At 36.1% G+C, this 25,196-nt stretch overlaps 1 protein-coding gene across 1 annotated transcript in view; it reads right to left on the minus strand.

Annotated features, from left to right (window-relative positions):
* Nucleotides 1-25,196, minus strand: part of LOC103925977 (chromosome unknown open reading frame, human CXorf30) — a 181,235-nt gene that overhangs the window by 151,482 nt on the left and 4,557 nt on the right. The window contains exons 3-5 of the mRNA XM_009334787.1: nt 24,827-24,970; nt 23,473-23,646; nt 8,129-8,240 (exon numbers count right to left, since the gene is read on the minus strand). Of these exons, the coding sequence (XP_009333062.1) occupies nt 8,129-8,240; nt 23,473-23,646; nt 24,827-24,970 (430 nt within the window). The remainder of the gene's footprint in view (nt 1-8,128; nt 8,241-23,472; nt 23,647-24,826; nt 24,971-25,196) is intronic.

Genomic DNA, 25,196 nt, shown 5'->3' on the forward strand with positions numbered 1-25,196 from the left:
CTCCACTCTCATGAGACCCCACCTGGAGTACTGGATCCAGCTCTGGGGTCTCCAGCACAAGAAAGGCATGGACCTGCTAGAGCGGGTCCAGAGGAGGGCTACAAAAATGGTGAGAGGGCTGGAACACCTCTCCTATGAAGAAAGGCTGAGCGTTGGGGTTGTTCAGCCTGGAGAAGAGAAGGCTCTGGGAAGACCTTATTGCAGCCTTTCAATACTTGAAGGGGGCTTATAAGAAAGATGGGGACAAACTTTTTAACAGGGCCTGTTGCGATAGGACAATGGGGAATGGCTTTAAACTAAAAGGGGGTAGATTTAGACTACATATAAGGAAGAAATTTTTTACGCTGAGGGTGGTGAAACACTGGCACAGGTTGCCCAGAGAGGTGGTGGATGCCCCATCCCTGGAAACATTCAAGGTCAGGTTGGACGGGGCTCTGAGCAACCTGATCTAGTTGAAGATGTCCCTGCCCACAGCAGCGGGGTTGGACTAGATGACCTTTAGAGGTCCCTTCCAACCCAAAGTATTCTATGATTCTATGATCAGTTGGCCATTTCAACATGACAAACACTGACAAATTATTTCTGCTAAGGATTACATTGAATCGTTACAGGGAAGCAAGGTTTATCATCTTCACATTGCCACTCTCTTGTCACTGAGACACAGCAACTGGGTAGCACAGGTATAAGACACCAAAGTTCAAAACAAAACAAAAAAAATGGAAACAGGTGTGTACTTAAATCCAGAGAAAGGAAGTATATAGTTTTAAATTAAAAAATATTAGAATCCCAGATTTTCTTCCCTCTGTGAAGAAAAATTATAAAAATATAAATATAATAAAATAGAAATAATTAAAAACAAAACAAAAACAATTTTAAATGGAAAATTTTTACAAATTCCTAAAATTAACCTCAGTATCGAAGCCAGAAATTGTGTCCAGATAAGCAGGAGAGTGATTGCAATTTCAGGAAATGATCAAATATTTTTTTAAAAAATCTTCAAAGACAAGGTCGATGTGTAAGTACAATAAAAAAATAAAACCATTATGGAAAGCTCAGGGGAATAAAGTCTGAAGAAAATGCTCAAGGTATATAAATATTGATGTAAGAGGACATATTTGATGGCACTAATAGCTAATGGATCTTAGGATAAATACTGACTAATTAATCTTAATGTTGTGTCTCAATATATAATCCTAGTATAATTTTGGTTTAATGCAGCACAATATAAGAAAGAAGCAAAGTGCAAGAGAAAGACTTCACTAATTTTAAATACCATCCTTACTATCAATATACTTGAGAGTTGTCAACAATTACAAGCAAATGAGAAAAAAAATGCAAAATTACAGCTTTAAATTTGATTAAAAATACTTGAGTAAATGCTGAAAAGCACTAAATTCATAAATTCTAAAGCATCCTTACAGTAGAGAATATTTTGTTTCACTTCATTTTAAAATTTATTTTCCTTATAGTCCTTGCTTCCAGTGACAATGGAGGGTTTTCTTTACCAATGGCATTTCAGAGTATTGTATTGTGCATATATGTGCGTGAGAGAAAGAGGGACAGAACGCGAGTGTTGACAGTTGAAAAATTTTTATTTCATCAGTAAGTAGCACTATGGTAAAACAAACTAACTTTTTTGGCTCTGCACAAAACATACTCTCAAAAGCTTCAAAATAATTGGCTGAAGAACTCTGAATAATTATTTTTTATTTGCAGGAAATCTTGGAACGCTTGAAAAGTTCCAGAAGCGTAAATTGCTAATGCTCAAAAATATTTCAAGAGCTAACGGGAGAACTATGGTAACTAAAAACTACCTGAATTGCTAAACCACTGTGCTGATAATCCGGCAATCACACAATCAAAAAACCAGTGAAGAATTGCACTATAATTGCTGACACTCAATTTTCTTTCTTTATGGAAAACAATCTCAAACAAACAGAATTAATGAGGTTAAAATCTTGATCAATAAAGGTGACTGGATTGATGTAATGTATTCAGGTCTCTGCAAGGCACTCAATTAAATCTGTCAAAGTATTTCAATAAAAAATAATCAGTTTTAGTACAGATGGCATACATTTTTAAACTCACTTTATCTGCTTAATCTTAAAATATTCATAAATTGTCTTTCATAATTTTCATGGGCACCAAAGTTCTAGTACTGGTTCAGAGCTATTTAAATTTTTTAGTATTTATTAGGGGGAAAAAAGAAAATCATTGCTGGCGAGAACTGCAAATAACAAAAAAAAGTGTATTAATTTCAAGTCAAATATAGAATGCAGAATCCTTATCAGTGAGGATACTTACTACATAGTATGCTCTGCATGACTTGATTCTTTAAGTTAAGGCGGAATGTTTTCCTAGGAAGTATAATATTGCCCTAAGCAGAACGCTCTCCTGGTTCGGGAGTGAATGGTGCAATCCAATGATCACTCTTGCAGATTAAGATAGATAATGGTACATATATATATGAATTTATTCAAATTACGGGCTACAAAAAAATTCCAGTCAAAAGGTGTTTTGCAGGATGGGAAAAAGATTTTTTTACAATGAAGAGTAATAAAAAGTCCTTAGCACTCTGTGAAGTAATAAAAAACACATTTGAAAGGTGCAGAAACACTGCATCAAAAATGACAGATTTAAAATAACAAATAAGCACACTTTCATTTTTTCATAAGGTTCTGCTGAGCTTGGCTCCTATGTTACATAAGGGCTTTGATAGAGGCAGTTTTAGTCTTTCGGCTGTGAACGCACTGTCATCCTACAGAACCCACTGTTGCTTACACTGTCTTCAGCAAAGGCAGCGATATGTTCTATTACCTTACTGATGCTGCAAAGCAACTGATAAATTATAATTTGTTCATGAATAACTGTCTCCAGTGTTTGGGTTTTTTTCTTGCATCTATTTGTTCAGTTCTGACTTTCAGGTCTGACATACATTATACAATGATGTAACTTGTCAAAATATCATGGCTGACAATTTTTAAAGCATAAATTCAAAAACAAACACGTCACGTACATGACAGAGATACAATTCTCACTGATTCAGTTGTCCACAGAATTATGTCACCATTAAGTATTTTAGAAAATACCACTCCTCTTCTCAGCTGTCCTTTGGCATGTACACATTTCATAAGAAAAAATACTAAACTCACCAAAGCAACAATACAAATATTTCTAGAATTATACTGAAAATGAATAATTAAAAATGACATAAATTGTGGAGGTTTTCTTTTTGCTGATACAACATTGCTTTAAAAGGTTTCTCGGTCAAAACGTCGTTGTAAATTTTCTAGCTTTACTATCCAGTGTTTAAACATTTTATACAGCTTCAGCGCACATATTAATACCAAAGCCTTGTTTTATATTGCTTTAGAGAAGATGAATCCCTTTAAAAGGAGGCAGGCTGTTTTATTTCCCAATAAAATTCTAATTGCAACACTACATGTTAGACTGACTCTGGCTATACACTACAATACCACATCCCCGAATCCAATTAAGAAACCAAGAAATACTCAACTTTTTCCTTTCTGTGCAATTCGAATGGACTATTTGAAAGATCTGTATTGTACATGATTAGTTCCGGTGCAGAGAGATGATAAAAGCCCACAATATCCCAATATTTTAAGTGGAAACAAGAACAGAAGGCTATGTGGCCACGGAATTAATCACACAAATCTGAGAAGATACAGAAATGTTTGGCTTGTGGTTTAAATATACCAACATGATCTTAGCAAGCATAGGTCTTGGGAGGAGGAGGAGGGTGTTCTATTTTTTTCTGACCTTTTCTGGCCAGTGAAATCAATGTATAGTTGCTGCCTCAGAAAAGTTCCACAGAAGAGATAAGATAAATTAAAAAGATGAGTGTAATTTCTGTAAGCTATAGCTTTGGCCAATTTTTCTTCTGGCAATTTTTCTACTGACAAAAAAAAGATATTTACCGTAGGTTACAACAAAAATTTATAATCTCTATTTTGCCTAGGAAAACCTCTATGATGATCTATGTAAATTCTAAAGAGTTTCTGTAAATCCTACTACTTGTTGGTGCACTGGGGCTAAATAAATTGCTCCCTGCACCAGTGAAAAGGAAGCAGAATAAGCTTTAAGACTCATACATAGGAGAAATAAGCAAGCGGCAAATCCTGCTGTCAACTACCATTCATACATGGTTTTCTGGCATTTAATGAAGAGGTGAATTGTTTTATTTATAATTCTCACTGTCTGTTCTTAATGTGACAATGAAACCATGATATGAAAGGGCACAGGAGTATGCAACTCCAACTGCACTAGGATAGATAGAAAGGGTATGCTGAGGATCATCTTGCCAGGCAGTGGCATGTACAAACAGAGCAGCCCTTCCTCAGTGAACTCCAGTGATCCAGCAGTGGAGGTATGCCAGAGCCATTCACAGTAATCAAGCAACCAGAAGATCCTTCTAACTTTGTCTTTATTACAGATGAATTAGTCTCAATATGTTAGGACGTCTCAGCTGAAAAGGAAGCGCTTAAAGCAAAGGTACCGACAGTTGCTGGAAATAGGGCAATGGCTATGAGAAGGTACAGAGATGGTCTTCCTCCCGCGTGTGATTTTATTATTCCATTGAAATTAGAGTGCTCAGCAGATCAATTTACAGAATTCCTCTAAACAAAGAAATGGCCAGTATTTTTTTTTTTTTAAATCAGATGTCAAACAAGAGTTGAAGGGAAATACTGTTAAACAAACAAGTTTAATCATCTCATTTACAGGCCAGAATGTATTGGCATGATCTTCACCATCTCATTAAAATTGTCCTACAGCTCCATCTGACAGGTCATGGCCTGTAATATACTGCCCTTTTTCCTCAATGTAAGCTTCAAAAACTCAAGTAACATGGAAAAGTGCTGCCTACTACGTACAGATATACTTAAAAAATAAATGAAAGGTGATTCATAAAATCAGAAAGTTCCTTTCCAAAAGCTAGTAAATTTTTGTGGATAAAAGGACACTGACTGTAACAGGTGTGTATTTTTTGCGCAAGAAATATTCAAGCATTATGAGCTTCGGTCTGTTCTGGAAAAATTCTGGTCTATTCTGCAGAAAGCAGAAATAAGAGTTTCATAAAAGATAAAGTAATATGTAGAAGATGCTTTATCAAACCTAAAGGAAATTGCTCTATTAGAAAACAGATTGCTGAAGAATTTTATCTGGTGCCAGAACCTTCTGTGAGATGTTTATTAGCTATTATTTCTATGTTAAAGCTGTCATACAGCTACAAACCAGCCTAAGCATATAATATTAGCCCTCTATTGGAATGCTTCCAATTGAAAAGAACTGGGCCCGTTTTTAGCTTCGCAATCGTAAAATAGCCAGAAGGAAAGCAGAAGAAGTGTAATTTTGCAGCCATATAATTTTGCAACAAAAAAGACTTTGAATGTAAAGGAAAAATGCAGACCATTTGCTCAGCACAACAATTTATATAGTAAAAGTCCTTTTACAAGAATTTCTTTTAATATGACAAAAACAGCACTAGAATACCAAGGTTACAAAGTTTTATGCTTACAAGTTAGGGAGTTCTAAACTTGAAATCATCCATCAGCACTATGACAGTCTTCAACTAGATATCTAAATAGTTGTTCTTTTTTCCCCATAGGCTAAAACTTACTCACTCGGTGGACAGCTTTTGAGCATTGCTTTTTATGATCAAGCATTCAACATATTTGCCCCATGGATTATTTATTCCCCTCTAAACAAATTCACCAAACTGAATGAAGAGTACCTTTCTTTTTGGGTGTTTAAATTATCCTTTACCTATAGTATCTTGAACCTAGAAAGGACTAAGATTCCTGAGCCCTAATTAATTCCCACTTGAATCACCAACATCTGATCTGTGATCCTCAAGCTTCAGGCTGGCTGCTGAAAAATCCTAGAAGTGCCAAAAATTCGTATATATCTCAGCTTTGACAATAAAGTTTCTCAGGAGCTGAAAATTCTGCTTTGGGGAACAAATATGACTTCCCAGCCTTGCACGGTATGAAGCAGACTGACTTCCATTCTCCTTGAAGCCACAAAGTAAGCACTTCCTAACTGATGTTACCTTAGATAGAACACCTGGTACTTAGGTTTATATCACACCTAACATCAGACAGCAAAATCAGTAGCTGCCTTTCAAACCTGTGACAGTGGCCTTTCTTCCTCCACCTCCCTCCCTCCTACAGCAGCTGAATGATCAGAGAGCGTGCACAAATTTCTGTGACATAACCGGAACTGTCCCTGCTCCAGAGGAAGAATGAACATGATTTCCTAAGGTAGTGATTAAAGCAAGCGCTGAGCCAGGGGGTGGATGGTCGAGAACTGGGCCCTGTCTCTTTTCAAAGGATAACTTCAGCCTTCTATCAAGTTATTTTAAAGCATACAATAAATTAACTGTTTTCTGAAAAAAGAGCATTTCTGGCTTCCCAGCCTTTGAACCAATAACTCTTCTGTCGGGTTAGAGAGACTGACTGTTCTCTCTTTTTCTCACTCAGTGAACGTAGAATACTTCCAAACATAATGGAAACCATTGTAATAGAAGTTAGGGGAATGACAGAACATAGGAGAGGTCTATCCGAACATGCCGCCTCTGTCCCTTTGAAGGCATGGCTTTTACCACCTGGTATTCATTTGCCGTATGATAGATCCCTTGGAACCTCTTCTACTGAAACTTTCAGTACATATAAAAGAATTGGGGATTTTCTATGCCAGAAGATAATATTCCTAAATCTTTAAAGCCTGAGAAAAAAGGCGTAAGTTAAAATATAGTACAGCCTCAATATTTCCTGGTGAACATTTTTGATAGTCACAAATTTCATTGACATCTGACTCCTATTCAGAGAAAGTGAAATTTGTCTCCGGGCTACAGATTTAGCAAGAAGGCACTGCAGTCTTCCTGTGGCACTAGGCCAAGCTTTGTTACAAGTATTAATTTCTTTTCACAAATCACCTGTGACGTGAGATGGCATTATTACTTACATTTTACACATCAGATACTAAAACCAAAATGGCCAAAAGAGAAAACTAGTTTGGCATCCTCAGGGACAAGACTTAATAGCTTTTTAATGTTGAAAAAACAGCTGTCATTAATCTCAATTGTCTAACAAGGCAGCAGAATCAAGTGTTTGGAGTTAAGAACCCACAAAATCAAAACTATACACTAGGCATTTGGCATTAAGAGATTTATCCAATATTAGGAATCCTTTTGTTTAAGAAGTTGTTAAAATCTAGGTTTCCTGAGCACTATTCAGTTACCTTAAGACAGTCTCTTCTGTTCCCATAATTCACTCCCAAACACAGTCTCGTACTTTGCTCTGCTGAGAGTTACTACAATAGCTACTCTACAAGGAAGAAAAAGACTGATTGGACAGCATTATTCTCACAATCATGCTTTTCAGGTTCTGAGGTGAAGAATGAGCACCACGGAATTGTATAATTATTACTAAGCATTTGAAAATTATGACATTTGAATTGTTAAAAAAAATTGTTTAAAAAAATTCTTCTCAGGAGAAAACATTAAGCACTAACATGCCAATGTTAGTTAAAACAAGCAAGAGTCTTCCTATTGTGTCATAAGAATACCAGTATAAACATGGACTGACGCAAATTATTTGCAATTAATTTTAGATATCCCTAGCCTCTACACATCTCGAAGAAGGAATCAGGTTCACTACATTCTATGTATGTACTCTTGCCTTGTGGTCAACAAACTGAACTTTAATCAAGGGAAAGAATCAAATTCTGGTCTCTGCCTTTAAATCTTTGATTCTAGTAGTGCTAAAATAACTACAGCTATTCAGCAGGTTTTGGAAAATTAAATTTAGACCCAAGAACTTGGTGATAATTCAAAATCATTAATTCCTATTGAGTCAATTTTCATGGGACCAATTAAATGCATGAAGTTGCACATATGCTGGCATTTTTTAATGACCTGATCACATTTTTAGCAGTAATATACCTTTACAAATAAAAATATGAGCCAGCTTAAAACCCAGCATCACCAGTAATTATAGCCTTACTTCCAGAAGAAACGTTATGTTGAACAGAAATGTAAGCATTAAATGTAAACAGGTTTAATCTGCTAATTTATAGGGATTTTATATATTTGGGTTCTACATTGTACCTTGAAAGATTCCTCGTCTCCACGGAGATACACTCAAAGTATAAGCGACTGTATCATCTGGTTCTACAGTAATAACAGGTGCACCACCCACCATTGAAAGATCCGAAGATACCTGGCGAAGAGAATTCACAAAGAGGAAAAATCATCAAAAGCAAGTTACAGTTGCAAGAACGCTATAGACACAATATCCATTCTACTTGCTTTGAAAAGTAGAGTATGATATAAAGTATACTAGTGGTTAAGTCCTAACTTTTATGCACATGAAGAGAATACATACTGTAAGAGTAGTGCTGGCATATACAGATCATATCAAGCACAAATCTTGAAGTCATTACTCAACGTGAGTAAAAGTATCTCGCTTAGACCATGAACTACTTACATATGCGTAGTTGCACAGTCAGGCCCTTAATATTTTACATGCATTTTCTTTAGAAGTGTAACAATGAGGTTTAACAAGCAGTGATCCATCTAACTAGATAGAACAAAGCAAAATCCGAAGTGTTGTTTTAACATCAATTGCTATACCTCAAGTGATATTAAACCATGCTTTTTGATATGTTGTATTTTGTAAATGACACGTATGTGATGGCATACACAGTAACCATTTGAACAATGAAAAGACCAATACAATTTTGATATGCTGAATTTTAGATTTTGTAAACTATAAAGGTGATTGCAGGAATATAGGCTGAGAGTATTTTTTAATTGCATCTCATTTCTTTGTCGCTTTTATAAGTTTGCTAAAGACAGACTCTGATCAGCTGCTCATGGAAGAGACATTCAAGTCTGAGGCATTACCAACCACAGCTGATGATTATCTGCTTAAGTCACTGGTTGTGCAGAAAGCCGGCAGGTGGACTGCGTGAATGGTTCTGCTCACACCCTCTCTCCTGTTATCTCTGCCACTGGGTGGAGGAAACTACTGCCGAGTAATAGTATTTTAAATTGACACTGCAATTTCTGCAGCAGACATCTGACTACAGGTGACGATTTTCCACTGAGGCATGGAGTCCTTTTAAAAAATATTTTCAGGATATCATGTAGTACTACAGCATGCTGAAATTTCTTATTACATTAAATACTAAAATTGTCTCTGTGTTGTTTAGGTGAATTTTGAGTGCAATCACAAGTCAAGTCAGAAAGGCTTGATTTTTTTTTTCCCCAGTTTGTTTATTCATTTCATGAATGACTACAGCTAGCCTGTCAAGCATCTAAGCGGAGACTTGTATTCTACGAAGATGTCTTTTGCAACAGTAAAAGCATTAGATGCATGGAACTTCCTCTCCAAAGTTGCTTTTTTTTTTTAAGTAAATAAGTTTTATTCATATTTTCTGTAGAAAAAAACAATTCTAAGACCATCTTGTCTTCTATTACAGCCAACCATTGCCGATAACATTCGTCCTCTCTGGGGTACTTATGTTAATATAATCCTTTGTTCGAGTGCTAGGACAATCTGGAATTTCTAATCCAAGTTACAGAAGAAAAAAAAAGTAAGGCAACAATCTTCCTCTTCCCCAATAAATCTGCATTTCAAGCTGGATATTAGAAGTCCAACAACCAAAAAGAACAGGAGAAGAGACTAATTGTCAAGAAAAAAACAGGCCAAAAAGAGAATGATGGAAAGCTTTGTTGGAAAAAAAAAAAGAAAAAAAAACCTAACAATAACATACAGAAAGCATAGGAAAAGAGGGGCTGCTACACACTGAGGATAGGGAAGTTTCACTTCTGTTGGGAATGAGTGGAATGCACCTCACTCAAAAGAGAGAAGCAGCAATATGTTTTACTGAGGTCAATTAATTCGACAGAACTTCACACAAGATAAAGAATAAATTAGGCATGATCCTACATTTATGGACTACTCCATCTCAGTTTACAATGAAGTTAGTAGTATAGACGAAAGTAAAGGCTAAGTACCTAAAAAATAAGGATAGGATAACAGAAGTAACAGCAAATGATTAGGGATAGAAGTAAGATTAATTAAAATGACTTTTTTTTTAAGGAAAAAGTAACACAGAGCAGATGCAAAAGTAGGATAAATGTGATTAATTTAAATTGGATAAAATGCAGTAGGGTAATACAGCTTCTGTCAAAGACTGGACATATCAGACTAGTTTCTACCAAAAAATGTCAAAGTAAAAGGAACACTACTGGTATAGTTGACTATAAACATGAAACAGATATGGATTGCTGACGAATAAATATGGACTGAAAGTTTGATGATTTTCCATCATTTAAGAGAAGTTTTGGATACCTTTCCAAATAGAGTAGTGAATTAACAGAAGCTACGTGATTTTAAAATGATGTTGTTAACCTTAAGGACGTGACTGTATAACCAAACAGGAAAAAGTTGATGATAAGCAATGAAGTAATGATAGTACATACATGGGCACTGTTTCAGTGTTTGAATCCAGGTGCCCATATCAAGAGACAAGAAGGAATTCTCCCTTCCCTCCCCCGCATCAGATTGGTAAGATTGCTAAGTTTTTTGCTTTGCTCTTTTCTTAGTGTTGGACATGGCTCACTTCCTAGGATCATCTGGTATGTTTACATAACAAGGGCACTGCTGTTTCAGTGCTCAAAGACACTGGTGATCTCAAACCTTCCCACACTTTTCCAGAAACACATTACAGTTGTCATCTATTTTTGAGGGTCCCATATTTTGTTATAGAGCTAAGAAAGATTTTGTCTTTCATGGCATAGGAGTCATGTGGATTAAATGTTCTGTGAGTCTAGCTAAACTAGGTATTTACTACATGACTGCCTGTAATTCTGGGGGGTGGAGACCTGCTGATCCTTCTGGTCCCGTCTAGTATTATATTTCTACTAAGCATTAATCGAGTAAGTCCATTTTCTCCTTGCATGAATTATACACACACACATATATGTACAAATATATATACATAGTATGCTACACTGTTTCTTGAGGAGGCTTCTTCTTCCTTTTGTCAGTTTTTTTGTTTAATAGGAATGGGATGAGAGACGGGCAATGGACAGGTAATCATATCTGCTTGTCACCCCACCTTATGAATTTCTTACTGGTCAGAACCACCAGAAACTAACAGTTCTCAAATTTGGCTAGATTTAAAAACAAATAAAAAATTGGGCACCTACTTCTGAAAAGTATACGCTTATTTTCTCCACTGAGCTGTAACCTACCCCTGTAAAGGAAGGTAATATTTTCACTCCTGGATAGAGCCCGAAATGTTTTTTCCTTGACAGTGGATAGCCTTGCCATGCATACTTTATGACTGAACTCCATCAGTGTTCACAAATTAGGCAATTTTCCATGGATATCTCAAGTCTGATTCATGCTGATCCCATCTATAAGACCAGAAAGGCACTTATTCTAACACTTTTTTACCAAATAACTAGGAATTTAGGGCACTGGCCAGACCTGTAGATCTTGGAACAAGCCCCTTGGCCCCAGTCTGCTCAGATTGAAGAAATTAACTAAACATCCATAGAGAAAATATCTCTCACTATTTTACTACTGGCCTGATTATATGATTCTCCGTTCCTTTTGCTGGCTCTTTTAGAGTTCTGTTGCTGGGTGCCTGCTTTCTCCAGTTAGACAGAGAACCCAGATGGCTGTCTAAAACTGTGGATTTCAAGGCAAGAAGTGTCTAAAAGAAAGCAACCAGCAGCTCAGAACTTTGTCACCTCTTTTATTCCTATTTATGAAAGTTTCCTAAGGCACTGAAGGGGTTGTTCTTTCACAGCATGAATTTAACCATATAAATCCTCTGAATCTCTTTATTGTTGTTCAGGAGACTTCCCAGGGTTAGGAATAACCTTGCTTTTAACAATCTAGAATCATACGCATGAGCTTTTGTGCAAATTTTTATTATTACATGCATATATGACAGGTATAAAAATGATACTGTTTATATTAATTTAAAAGCTCAGTTTACTTTTAAGGTCTTTTTTTCTTCCATCACCACTCTAATCCTTAATGAAAGCAAAGATTCATCTTTACATACATTCTGCAGAAATCATGCTGGAATGATAGATCTGCAGATTTCTGATTTCTCTTCTGACTACTTTAAAATAACTGAAGTATGTATTTTGAAAAATTCAAAAATTATGCTTGACTACAGTAAAACATTTAAAATGGCTGTTGTAAATTCTCCCATTTTCATGAAAACTCTAGAAGTTAGGTGCCAGACATCAGAAGCTAGTTTACAGATGCTAGCTTTCTAAATGCATAGTATTTTCCCACGAAAAATCATGCAGTTTTTCACTGTAAATTGTTGTGCATCTCCACTGCTCCCTTGGTAGTAAATGAGTTCATTACTAATTTATAGAGAATGGAATCCTTTTGTAAAGACAGAGGTAGACTGGTTACCTTGAGATAGCTCTAGTTAACTCCTTATCTCTGTGCATGAGCTCTCTCTTCATAATTTGTCATTCATTCATTTGATCTATTTAATCTTTTCACCTCTCGAACTCTGGAAATCATTTAATGCTACTTGAAATGTTGCTAAAATTTGTCAATTGATTTTGCTCTTTGTGCACCTCTAATTCTCCTTCTTTCTTTCCATGGGTTTTCCGCTGTCCACACCATATCTTAACAGTAGCTGGACTTAAAAAAAAAACAACAACTCTTTTTCCACCTGATAGTGTTCTTTTCCCCCCTTGTGTCTAAAATTTAGTCTTCTGTGGAAAGGAACCTGGGGGTCCTGGTGGACAAGAAGCTCAATATCAGTGAACAGTGTGCTGCTGCGGCAAGACGGTTGCATCAACTGGCTGGGTTGCATCAGCAAGGGCATCACCAGCAGAGAGAAAGAAGTCATTATCCCACTCAGTGCTTGTCAGGCCACACCTAGAATGCTGTGTTCAGTTTTGGTCCCCGCTATGCAAAAAAGATGTGGACAGGCTGGAGAGGGTCCAGAAAAGGGCCACAAAGATGATCAAAGGACCGGGAAGCCTGCCATATGAGGAAAGGCTGAGAGAACTGGGTTTGTTCAGCCTTGAGAAAAGAAGGCTTAGGGGAGACCTTATCACCATGTTCCAGTGTTTAAAGGGTGCCTCCAAAGAAGATGGAGACTCCCTTTTTACAAGGAGTCAAGTGGAAAAGATGGGGGGTAATGGGTACAAGTTACTCCTGGGGAGATTCCGATTGGACAGAAGAGGAAAATTTTTCACAATGAGAACAAATCAGCCATTGGAATAATCTCCCCAGGGAAGTGGTGGATTCCCCAACATTGGACAATTTTAAGATGCAGCTGGACGGGATGCTGGGCCATCTTCTCTCGACCATGCTTTTGCCAAGAAAGATTGGACCACATGATTGTTGAGGTCCCTTCCAACCTGGTATTCTATGATTCTTCCTGCTAATGCTTTGGTTTAACAAAGTTTCTACTAATTCAGTTATAATCACACTACTCCATAAATATACGTGCTTCTAATATGCTACACAGCCCAATCCCAGAATTTTAAAATTCTAAATAGCTTTTTTCCTATCAGTCTGCCCTCTGCAATCACATTTCCCAAACTCTTCCTAAAGTTCTCACAAGAAGGTGTATCCTATTGTCCTCACCCATATGTACATCCTACGTACGGCTTCACAGCTGCATGCCAAGGTGAAATCTGAGTGCGCATTGCCATTTCATGCAGTTTTCCCTTCGAGGGTAGAAAGACAGCCATGGTATGCTTCAAAATGCCCCAAGTCTAAATGATCAGAGAACTGGGACTGCCAGGTAAACTACAGTGCACACTACCCTCCTCCCATGCTCCCCAGCAAGGACACAAACAGCATTCCTTAGTTCTTTAAGGTGTTAGGAAGATTGTAAGAAGACTGTTTAAGTTTTGCAAGCCAAGCCAAAGAGCTGGAATTCTTTCTATCTCTGTTTTCAGAAAACACAAAGTAGGAAATTAAAATACAAAAACCTGCACATCTGAAATGACAAACTACCCAAAGAATTCAGAAATAAATAATCTATCAGCAGTACTATACTTAACATTTTTTCTAGTTATACACGTAGTTTCATGAATACTATTTATGCTGTAAAGCAATTAGGATAAAAAAAGAGATTTCCAAACACAGGTATGAAACCCAACAACTGATTACTGAAGGCTTCCCTTATGAGCTGGAGTTTCAACTGAGCAACCTTAAATCTGAATGCCTGTTTCTGTATCAATTTAAACATTACTGTAACTTGATGCTGAATCAACTAATCTACGTTACTATCTAAACCTTTGTGCCAAAAGATAAAGTCATAGTTCCGTTCATAATTTTGCCAAATTCACAAGCTCAGATATGCAGCAACCCCCCCCACACACACGCATTGCTTTTGTATCATTCTCCCTGTTGACTTTCCCTTATTGAACATCCTAACATAATGTACTCCAGCTTCTAACACGCACTGAAGGCTTATGCCGCCATTGCCACTACTTCCTCACCCTTCTCCTGTTTACCTGCTATATATTGAATTGTGTTTCCACAATGAGACAGATCTTGATAAAAATGCATTTTTAAGAAATTAGGCCAAAATAGCAAAAATACTGGAGTTGTTCTGCCTATTTTCTAGCTCTAGTGAGATATAGTTAAGCTTGAAGGGAAACAACTTTAACAAATTGATGTTTGCGCCGTTGTGTTCTGCTGCCAGAACCCAGTGTAAATAAAAACTAATGGACAGACTAAAGTCTCGCTCAAGTACTTCCTGGAGTGAAAGTAGGAATGATCTTAGGATCACAATAAGAACTTTTGGGTATCAGAATTCCCATTGCTTTTGGAAGTCAAGAAGATTCTGCAGTAAACTGAACTTGTGGGAGTTACTCGCAGGGGAAACTACTAATGGCCAGTTACTACTGGCTGTTCCTGTAACATCACACTGGACTCTCTTAAATGACTGGAAATGCAAGAGGAGTTGCTCAGACAGCCAGCAGAAAGGATTCTTACACTGTGACAGCCGTGACCCCCATTATCAAAAATGTTTATGTCTTTTTCTTTCATTCATGTTCACATTCTAAAACATTTTGGGATCAGATACTGACTATAATGAATATTAAAGTAGGGTTCTAAAGTGCACCCAAGAAATAGTAATTTCATTATTTCTCTGGCCGTTATAAATCCATGTTAAAAACTGTACATAACTGATGCTGCCCCCAGTCTGCTGCCACCTTTTCTACTGCAGTCATTATACTCACTAGTATTCTCCATGCTGCTCACTATTCCTACTGATACGAATACTCACCATCTTACCATTAATGAATCACTCCCAGTCATTAATCTTTATAAATAACCCTATTAGTCTCTACTCACACCTTAGGAGCTCCAGTCTCCAAACAGTGCTCACAACAATATTATCTCCTACCTCCAACATCTTGACAAGGTCTATGGTTGTAACAGACATCACTCGCTAGTTACCTTTTATGTATTCCTTACATTGAACTTTGGCTTGCTCTGATGGCTACCTGATTCATCAACTGTGTCACTGAGACTAACTAAATGATCAACCTCAGACGGGAAATGGATACTACATCTGCGTGCCCACACTCAAACATGCACACCAGGCAATTTATATTCATATCAGAATTCATACCAAGAATCCTATTTAATATAGCTTGAGAAGGGTTCACAGAAGTTTGAGGTTCCAATATGGCATGTTGTGTAATGCCTGTCTGCTTAATTATAGATGTATTACACATATACTAACATAATAACAATATATCCAAGAACACTCAGAAAGTGAAAAAGATGGAGAATGTAAAAGTACACATAGGAAAAAGTCCAGAAATTTCAGAATTTGATAAGAATAACTTCCTGCGAAGATTTCATAAGCGTAGAGGAAAGCTTGGAGTGAGGCAATAAAAGAATTGATATCTTAAGCTTTAAGTCAATTTCCTTATAAATATTAGAGAGGGCGCTATTTCTTATTAGAATGCATATTTATGAGGATTGTATGTAAGAATGACACAATTTTAGTCTTAGATGTAGCATTATGTAATCTTACATCCTATAATAATCTGCAAAACCATGTTCCCAAAGGTACCTGAACGTGCCTCTCAAAATCTGCTATGAGTCATTATTGTTAGGCAAATAAATTGTGAAATAAGAAAATAGGGCCTAAACAGGGGCTCTTCTATCAACAAAAAAAATCTGATTTACAAGCTATCCAAAAGGAGTCAAGACATGGAATTACTTCCACCAGTTAGTGGGAGAGGCAATCCATTAGCATTTGTCCTCATTTGCAAGGAGGGAATGATGAACAGTTACAGATACATTAACTGGAATTTAGGGGAAGAAGTCTTGCATTCAATGAACTGTATGTAATTTAGGAACGATCAGAGAAAACTTGAAAGACAAAAATCTTGTCCCAAAGGTATCCCAACAGATATGAGCATGCCAAGATAAAAATAGTGAAACTGTAGCACTTAGGGATGATTCCACACAAGAAAAGAGTAAGAACTTGTACGTATCAACAATATTGGTGCACAAAGAGTACATTAACTGGAAATGTTTTGGGGAGAGGTGTTCTCACAAACTCATGACAACCATGGCACAGGACAAAGGAAATCTTGTGTTCCATACCCATTCAATACCAAAAAATTAAGCTTCTTTTAGGATGGAATCATACCAAGGGTGGGGTTGGATAGATATACACATACACACAGTATTTATACACATAGAAATAGATGGATCAACACATACACACACACAGAATTTATTATCAGGCTGGAATAACTAAAGTTTCTTAAAATATTGATCAATTTAAAGCAGCTGGAAACTATGTAATATTGCTGATTCTCATCTACAATCTTTGTGAGCATTCTATTGCCAAAAAACCAATCATATCAATATTAATGCTGTCTTGTAAAAACTTTCCTACTGGTAGTTCTTCCATTCTTGAACACCTTTCTAACTTTCCTGGGCATAACCATTAGAAAATACACCAGGTGACCTAATTAAGAAAATACAGGAAAAAAGGAGTTTGATAGACTATTAAAATAAATTGTCTGTCACTACTTCTTCTTAAGATCTCACAAGAAAATAAAGTTAATTCTCTTGTTTTGTAATGTAAAACTGTGTTGATAACTAACAAAATACTTTGGTACTACTTGCATTTTCAAAAAAAATCTAATAAAGAACTAACACAATAAGCTGAAATGGAACAGAACTGCCAATAAAATTTCTGTATTAAAGCCTGGATCCACATACCATTATAAGTCCTTCAAATTCATAACAAAATTAGATGCTTAGGTATTGTTAGAAAGACAATGTGTGACACAATTAAGAAACAGCAAAGCTGTTCAAGTTGCTGTAATATTTATCATGCAATCACTACAATTAATTCAGTGAAGAAATGCTGGCTTTCAGTAACCACAATTTTCCCCAAACCCACACAACGTATGTTACATCCTTTCACTATCACTCAGAAAATGTAGAATACCACAATGAAACCAAAATGTAAATTATTATTAAAGTTATCATTGTGACCCTGCAGAAAATTTGCTCAAATCAATCCAACTCCAAGGATTTAATTTTCAAATGATAGTATTCTCCATTTTCTTATACCTCAAGTCATTTACACACAGACAGAAAGTATAAATGCAGCAGATTTGTAAAATGTTACAATTTTGATCTAATTTATCAGTCAGAGATTTGAAAACTCATTCTGCGGAACTGTAATATAGCTATTTAAGATGAATAGGAATGGAAAGCCCATCTTCAAAATTATAGTAAAAAAAACATTTTTTCCAGAGTTGAATAACCAAATAAGCATAACTTCAAAAGTGTCAGCTGACACTTCAAGCCAAAGTGGTAAACGGATGTACAGCACTTAATCAAATATACTTAAATTCCACTATCTCTTTGTATAACAAAGTTAGACAGTAATATGTTCAATGTTTCCACTTGGAAATTGTTTATCAGGTCTGCTTAACAATATTGACAGGCTCTACTCATAAAATGTTAATGCTCCTTGACACTAGGCCAGAACTGGGTCTGTGACAGTCACTGATCAATCTGATAACCAGATTTTTTTCAATACTGTCAAGAATAACAGGTGTTTCAAAAGAAGACCCCATTACTTTCCCTCATCCTCCTTTCAGTGCATACCTTGCAAGTTCCTGAGTTATTAAGAATTCATTTAGTTCTTGCAATCACTTTTATTTTGCCACCAGCATGTTAAAACGCTGAAATAAAACAACTTTGCATTGCACTGAGTATAGTCCCCAAATAATTCCTGCCTGTTCAGCTGCAATCTGGAGTTCTACATAATTAAGAGTGCTACATAATCCAGATTCGTAACCCAGCTAGGCCACCTGTCAAGACCACTAACCTATCTCAAGAAACAAATCAGACCTAAGATCTTACTATACCCTTACTTGATCAAACAATTTCACAACTAGTAATCACAAAAAAAACCTGCCAACAACCACAGTTATTCTTACATTCTGTAGGCCTTTGTAGCATTCATTATTGCTATGAAGAATACTTTTTCTGTAGTGAAGCCTGTCACAGAAGTTCAGGTAGGCAACATGGAAGCCAAAAGGACTGAAATTGGAAGGACAGATAAAATTAGAGGGATTATGGAATACACAGATTTACTTGTGGTTAAAGGATGCAAACTTGATGAGGGTATAGGACCTTCAGCAATCAGGTTGCTAGAGTTGCATGGAGTTTATTCTCAGGAAATGTCACATAAATTACCAAAAAAGACTTAGCCTATTCAGGAAAGCCCCTCATTAAAGGTGTACAGTATATAATTTTATCATTTTGAGACATTTGTTACAAATACCCAACCTTCATGTCATTCTTTCATTGACATTGTAAAGATCTAAAATGGATATATAGAGGACAGAGAGAAATGCATCAAAGAACAGAGGATTTCATAGGTTTTGATTATGTATTTATTCTACAATACTTTTGGAAATTACTAACAGTTTGTATAACCTAATACCTGAAAGGTAATTTAACTGAGCCTTGAGATTCCTCTAGAAAGTTTACTTTAATGACATCTATTTTGAACAGCACTGAGAAAAACAGTTAAGAGTTTTATATTTTTACTGCAAAACCAAGCCTTGAAAGAATTAGGCACTTTTATAGCTAAAGTTACTATCAAAGGTGTCATTAGAAGCAACCATCAACACACCAGACAATTACTTATATCCAGCAGACAGAGTTTTATATAAAAATCAAAAGAAAATGGTATAAAAAATTTTGTCATGAGACTGACAGATTGGATTTTATAGAAATACTTTACACTTTCTACCTTTGTAGGATGATTTGAATCTAATTTTACAGCCACTAAAATCCACTTACATTGCAGTCTCTAACCTTATATTAATTCAGCAGCAGAGAAGGATGTGTTCTCTGGCTGACATTATATATGCACAAATTCGTTATGAATTCTGTTGTAATGTTTTTTCAGACCCAGGAGTAAGTTAATCACAAGAAAGACTATTTGTTGTAATATCCCCTAGAATCAGCCATGAAGAGCACAGTGGCAGTATTTCCCTAAGCTTTACACATCAATCAGTAGAAAACAGTTCATAAAACATTCACATTTTTCAAGGAATTTATGGAAATTGTCTTTCTAATCATGGAAAGCTTTGTGGGCACTGAAAGTGTTTTGCTTAGCATTTTTAAATGTAGACTGATGGAGTCAAGCACATGACCTTCACTGAATTCCAAAGGCACTTCTTCCCTCCCTGATTCTCTTGATACATAGTAGTGGTTGCACAGACAAGCAAACCACACATACAATAATTATTGCTGCTCCAGACATGAGCGCTCTAGGTATGTTTGAAATGGGAAAAACATTATTCAGAGGGAAGAGGGCTTTCTTAATGGAGGAAAGGAAAGAATTATTTCCCTCTTCCTCCTCACACACGTAACTTTCGATGGTCACTTTTGCAGTAGTACCCTTATTTTGGTTGAAGCTATTAGATATATACAGTGAATACTGCGAAACAGGGTAGCATATATACAATGTAATTAATTTTTTAATGAAATGAGTTTTTATTAAGTTTATAGTTTAATATATTCAATATTAAAATGGAATAGTGAAGCTAAATTTACACCTCAAAGGCAAAATTACCCAAGTATTAATTCAGCTGAATTAATTATTGGTAAGTATTCATTGTGCAGTAAATTGTTTATGGACATGCCTGTAAATTATTATGCTCATCAGCTACTGGCACATATTATACGATTCTTGATACAGGCTAAGCTTTATTACTTCAGCAAATGAAATACTTATGTTTTTTAAAAATATCAAGTATGTCCCAGTTTATCTATGAGAAGTTACCTTGTATAGTGGATACACTCCATCAATGGAGGATGTACAGGGCTAATCAACCAACCAATTCAATAATGAAGATATTCATTAGCCAACAAAATTACAAAAGATCCCATCAAAAACATTTCTAAAACTATTACTTTTTGGGTTATCTTTGTTCTGTCTCCACCAAAGCTGACAAGATTTCCTCCACCTAATCATCAACTTAGCTAAAGGACAATATGGTAAAATTTCAAAGACGCTGGATTAAAAAGGAGAGGAGTTATTGGGCTGTCAGCAACTGCCCCCAAGGGAAACACTGACAAAGACAAAATCACAGTCTGTTACGCTCTGCTTCACAACAGACTATCCAGAAATTACAGTAATCAGGCGGAATGAACAACAACAACGAAATTAGTATCACTTCTTTTTCCTGTTGCCCTTTGTGCTATACACTTCTGAGTAAATAAAGTTTATTTTGCATTTCTAGCAAGGTTGTTGGTCACAGTTCCCTCTTAAAGGAGGTTTTCCCCTTTCTCCTAATAACTACAGATAATGGTGATCATGTTCTGGATTTACTGATTAAATCCTAATTACAGACTAACCTTTTTGGAATTAAAAGCGAGCAAATGATCTTCACTCACTACAGTAGCGCAAGACACTACGTGACATCTGCTAGAGAGTGCTGGAAGTGATTAATATTGTTTGCTTTGTTGAGGAGACAGTTTCCAGACACTGGTAGGTTTTGTAATCATGCCTTTTCCAACAATTCCAGCCCACCTTGCTTCAACAACTGTTCTACAACAGCTTCTGGGTAAAAACCTAGCACAGAGAATATACATTATTCACACCAATTAATTTATTACATGCATACAAGCATGAAATAGCTGGCCTTACTACTTTTCTCCCAAAAGTCCCAGAGCAAAAAGAGCACACATGGTTGGACTGTCAAGCGGTACTTCACAGAGGCAAAATAAAACACAACAAAACAAACCACCAGAAAACCAACCAAGCAGAAGAGAAAACCCACCCAAAACCCAGATTTCAGTACCCAGAGAACACCCTCAAGGAGCTCAAAGTTCAATCAGACCCAGCTCACCCTGGAATAGTCACAACTGTCATAAATCCGTTTAACGCAATGTTTCTGAAAAAGACATACAATGAGTAATTTTAATGCATTCATTTCAAAGTTTGATATTTCAGTGTCTTTCATTGGCACAAAAAATATTGAGTTCACACAAAATGGGAAAGCAGAGGAAAGAGTTCTGTTGTCAACTTTCAAAAACATTCACTTCTTTCAGAGATAAAAGTACAAATGTATTAGAAATGTAAATGCATTCACATCTAAAAAGCTAAGATTGTTGAAAAGAAAAGTGTCAAAGCTGGTGATGCCCAAAAAATACATTTCCTACTTTGTTTGGGGGTTTTAATAATGAGTCAAAAAATAGGAACATGAAGCTGGACCTTTTTATGATATACAAAGTTTATTAAATATAAATCCTCCTGTAACGGTGAAAGATTGGAGACTAGCAAGAGTTTAAGGAAGGATTTTGCATTGCCATGAATTCCCATCAAACCAGTAGAAGAGTGCTGCTGGTATACGTGATCTCTCTTTATAAAATAAGGTGAGGCCACTGTCTACCAATACCTGTCATTTTGAGTAAAGCAGCACTTCGTGCTACTGGTACCAAGACTGAGAACAAAAGATCACTCATTTCAGAAGTCCACACTAGTTAACTAGACAGATTTTACCTTCTGGAATCTACATTATCCCCTTTTCCCTCCTTCCCCCCAAAAGAAAAGCTACAAAAAAAAGCCCCAACACCCAAACCCCTCAGTTCAAAAATATATATTTATATATGCTGAATTTTTAGAGCACACTCTCCTGCCTTGTTTTCATTGATTGAGCCCTCCTAGCAAATTGTATACAGCCATAGTATCTAGACGCTAATCTACTCTAGATTTCAATGCCATAATAGAGTTACAAAGATGGCTTTTGTTGAGCAAGGTCCAAGATGTTCTTGCTCAGGAACAAGCTGCTTCTTTTCTCTGCAGCTGAAAAGAAAAGCAGAAGTCATCTTTTTTGCTCTAATGTACATTCTGCCTCTGCTGGCATATGACATGGGGTCCTATACATGGATAAGGAAGGTGAGGACTACTACTGAAATACTTTTTCACTTTCAAAGTAAACATGCAGACAAGATAAATAGTAGGAAAATCGTGCAGTTACAGTAATACAACAGTGTTTTTAAATAGGAAAATGTGTTTGTGTAAATACAGTTATAAAATCTATTTAACTAAAACAGTGAAAAATAATAAGGATTATATTTAATAGTAAAAAGATCTTCTTGAGCGGGGAAACTAACAAAACTGTATTTTCTAAGAATTTATATCTTATGTCCCTCCACTGAAATCATAGCTACCTCAGCACCTCCTACTCCATCTCCCCAGTGACCCATTGCCCTTCAACAACTCCAGTTTGTTATTTCCTTTAAATTTTCTTTCCCATCAGCAAACACATACAGTATTCCCAACTTCCTCCAATATCCCTGAAACAACAGCTGGGCAAAAGACACTAACTGCTATAATTTGTTCCAAGAAATGCAAGCACTGACTGGCCAGGCCATTAGGAACAGAGATATAGTGAGCTCATGATGCAATCTTTCCCTTAGTAGGATAGTAATTTTTGTCCTTTTCTTGTAATATTCCAATGCTTTATGAAGATTTTAGGAACCCTGTATTCTCAAGCCCCTTCTCTGATTTCAAACCCGATGGAATTGGCCACTGGTTTCAAACCAGTGGAGGAGGAAGGGAGGAAAGACTAGCAAATGAACAGAGTGCAATTGTAGAAGTGTTGTCCCCTTAGGAACCAGACTAAAAAACTAAGAAAACTTTTTCCATGGAACATACAGTAAAATCATACACTATATCAGAGACTTCCTGACTATAAACATATCCATACACTATAAAGTATAGTGAGATATAATTTCTCATGGATACATTAATTTTAATAGTGTTATTATTACAATTATTACAATTACAATAATATTTACTATTGTAATACATAATTCATAGGCCCTTGTATAGAAAAATAGTTGTCACATTATTGCAAAAATTTACCTTGTACGTTAACTTGTTTTTGGTATAATTGGGCACCCATAAAATTTTTCGAGTGACCTTTCTCACTTGGCAATCTATCACAATATGATCCTGTGCCAGAGGTTTCTTCCCTATTCCCTTAAGGCTAAAGATGTTTTCAGTGCCAGCTGTATCATTTCGCAGAATAAGCTTTCCCTATGACAAAGAAAGAAGAAGAAAAAAGAAGTGTCAGCACTGCAAAAGTCCTCTTTGGCTGCCAAGCCAACTCCTTTAGTCTATTAATCTTAAATCCGGGCAACAAAGCATCCTTACATGGAAGTGTTCCTGTTGACTTTTCTAGTTCTTAAGTGAACTCTGCTGTTAAACAGAGAAGAAAACTAAAGAAACAAAAGCTTTTAAGTTTTCTAAATTAGGAAATTTAACAATATAAAGCCTTCATACTTCTAGATTTTCTACCTCTTGGCTTCTTCCTGGAAAACAAATATCCAAGAAAATATGTTCTCATGCATCCTTATTCCTCACGTAAAATATAACTTTGCTCAATCATTTCCACCTGTCCTTCAACTACAATGTTCTTCATAATTATTTGTCGTCAAAGGATTCAGGGCTTTTGACTTTTTAATACTGAGTTTTATAATACTGGATTCCTAAACTACATTATATTTGGTTGGTAATGCATGCAGAAACTAGTGTTTCACAGAACATTTTTTTTTCTTTTTTTTGTCTTTGGCAATTCACACATTTGAATAGCACCCTGCAGTCAAAATCTCTCAGCTAGTATACAGGCAAAAATACGTATACTGCTTCTTGCTAAAGGTGTCATAGCCTTTGCTCTGCTCTTCATTTTAGCATTCATAATAGTCATTACTCTGATGGCAAAAGCAGCTTCTAAGTAGTGGCTTAACTTGTAACAGAAATTATTTTATGAAAACAAAGTACCCATCACATAAATTCATTTGTGATGTATGCATGCAACAAGAAATACTTAATGGTACTACTTCATCACTTAGGTAATGAAATACGATTTAATATATGTATTTAAATTCAAACTAACACAATGTACATTTTATGATCAAAGTTCAGAATCTCTACAGAGTAACTGGTTGTTTCATTAAAATGGAGGGTTTGATAGAAGACCAAATACAGGAAGAGATAACAAAGGGTGGTGAGGAAATCTATCATGTCTAGTCTTAAGCTTTGCAAAGTTAGTTCCTTTGTTTTTTCACTTCAGCTAGTAGGCAATCTTTCAATTCCTGACTCTCAAGCAGATGCTTAATGTTAGTAACTGCTTAAGCACTTTCCTGATTTGGACACGGATGTAAATTTTATTGACAGAAGCATCCTTTTCAAATGTTGAAACTAATTTGCCTCTTACCGTTGTTATGCACTCAGCAATAGGCTTGAACATGAGAGGGTACAGAGCTGTTTCACCTGAACCCACATTTATTAGAGGAGGGCCATAAAAACCCTGTCCTTCCAAAATTGCTTCAAGTTTCCAGTCCTGGCTGGACATGTTACTCTGAAATCAAAGTAAAGATGTAAATTAGATTATGCATTTAAAGCTCTTAACATGCATTTCAGCTTTTACTTGCAGTTAGCATCAAATCACAGCACAGTACTCATTTTCCCAAAGTACTGTGCTCAGAGCACCTTTGGGGAGAATAAAATAGTGTCTTTTAAAAATGAATTAAGCTAATAGTAAATCCCTTATCCCTGGCAGCCTGAGGTACTGGTGTCAATACTAT

Source organism: Pygoscelis adeliae, unplaced genomic scaffold (assembly GCF_000699105.1).
Source record: "Pygoscelis adeliae isolate BGI_AS28 unplaced genomic scaffold, ASM69910v1 Scaffold91, whole genome shotgun sequence".
NCBI classification, from domain to species: Eukaryota; Metazoa; Chordata; class Aves; order Sphenisciformes; family Spheniscidae; genus Pygoscelis; species Pygoscelis adeliae.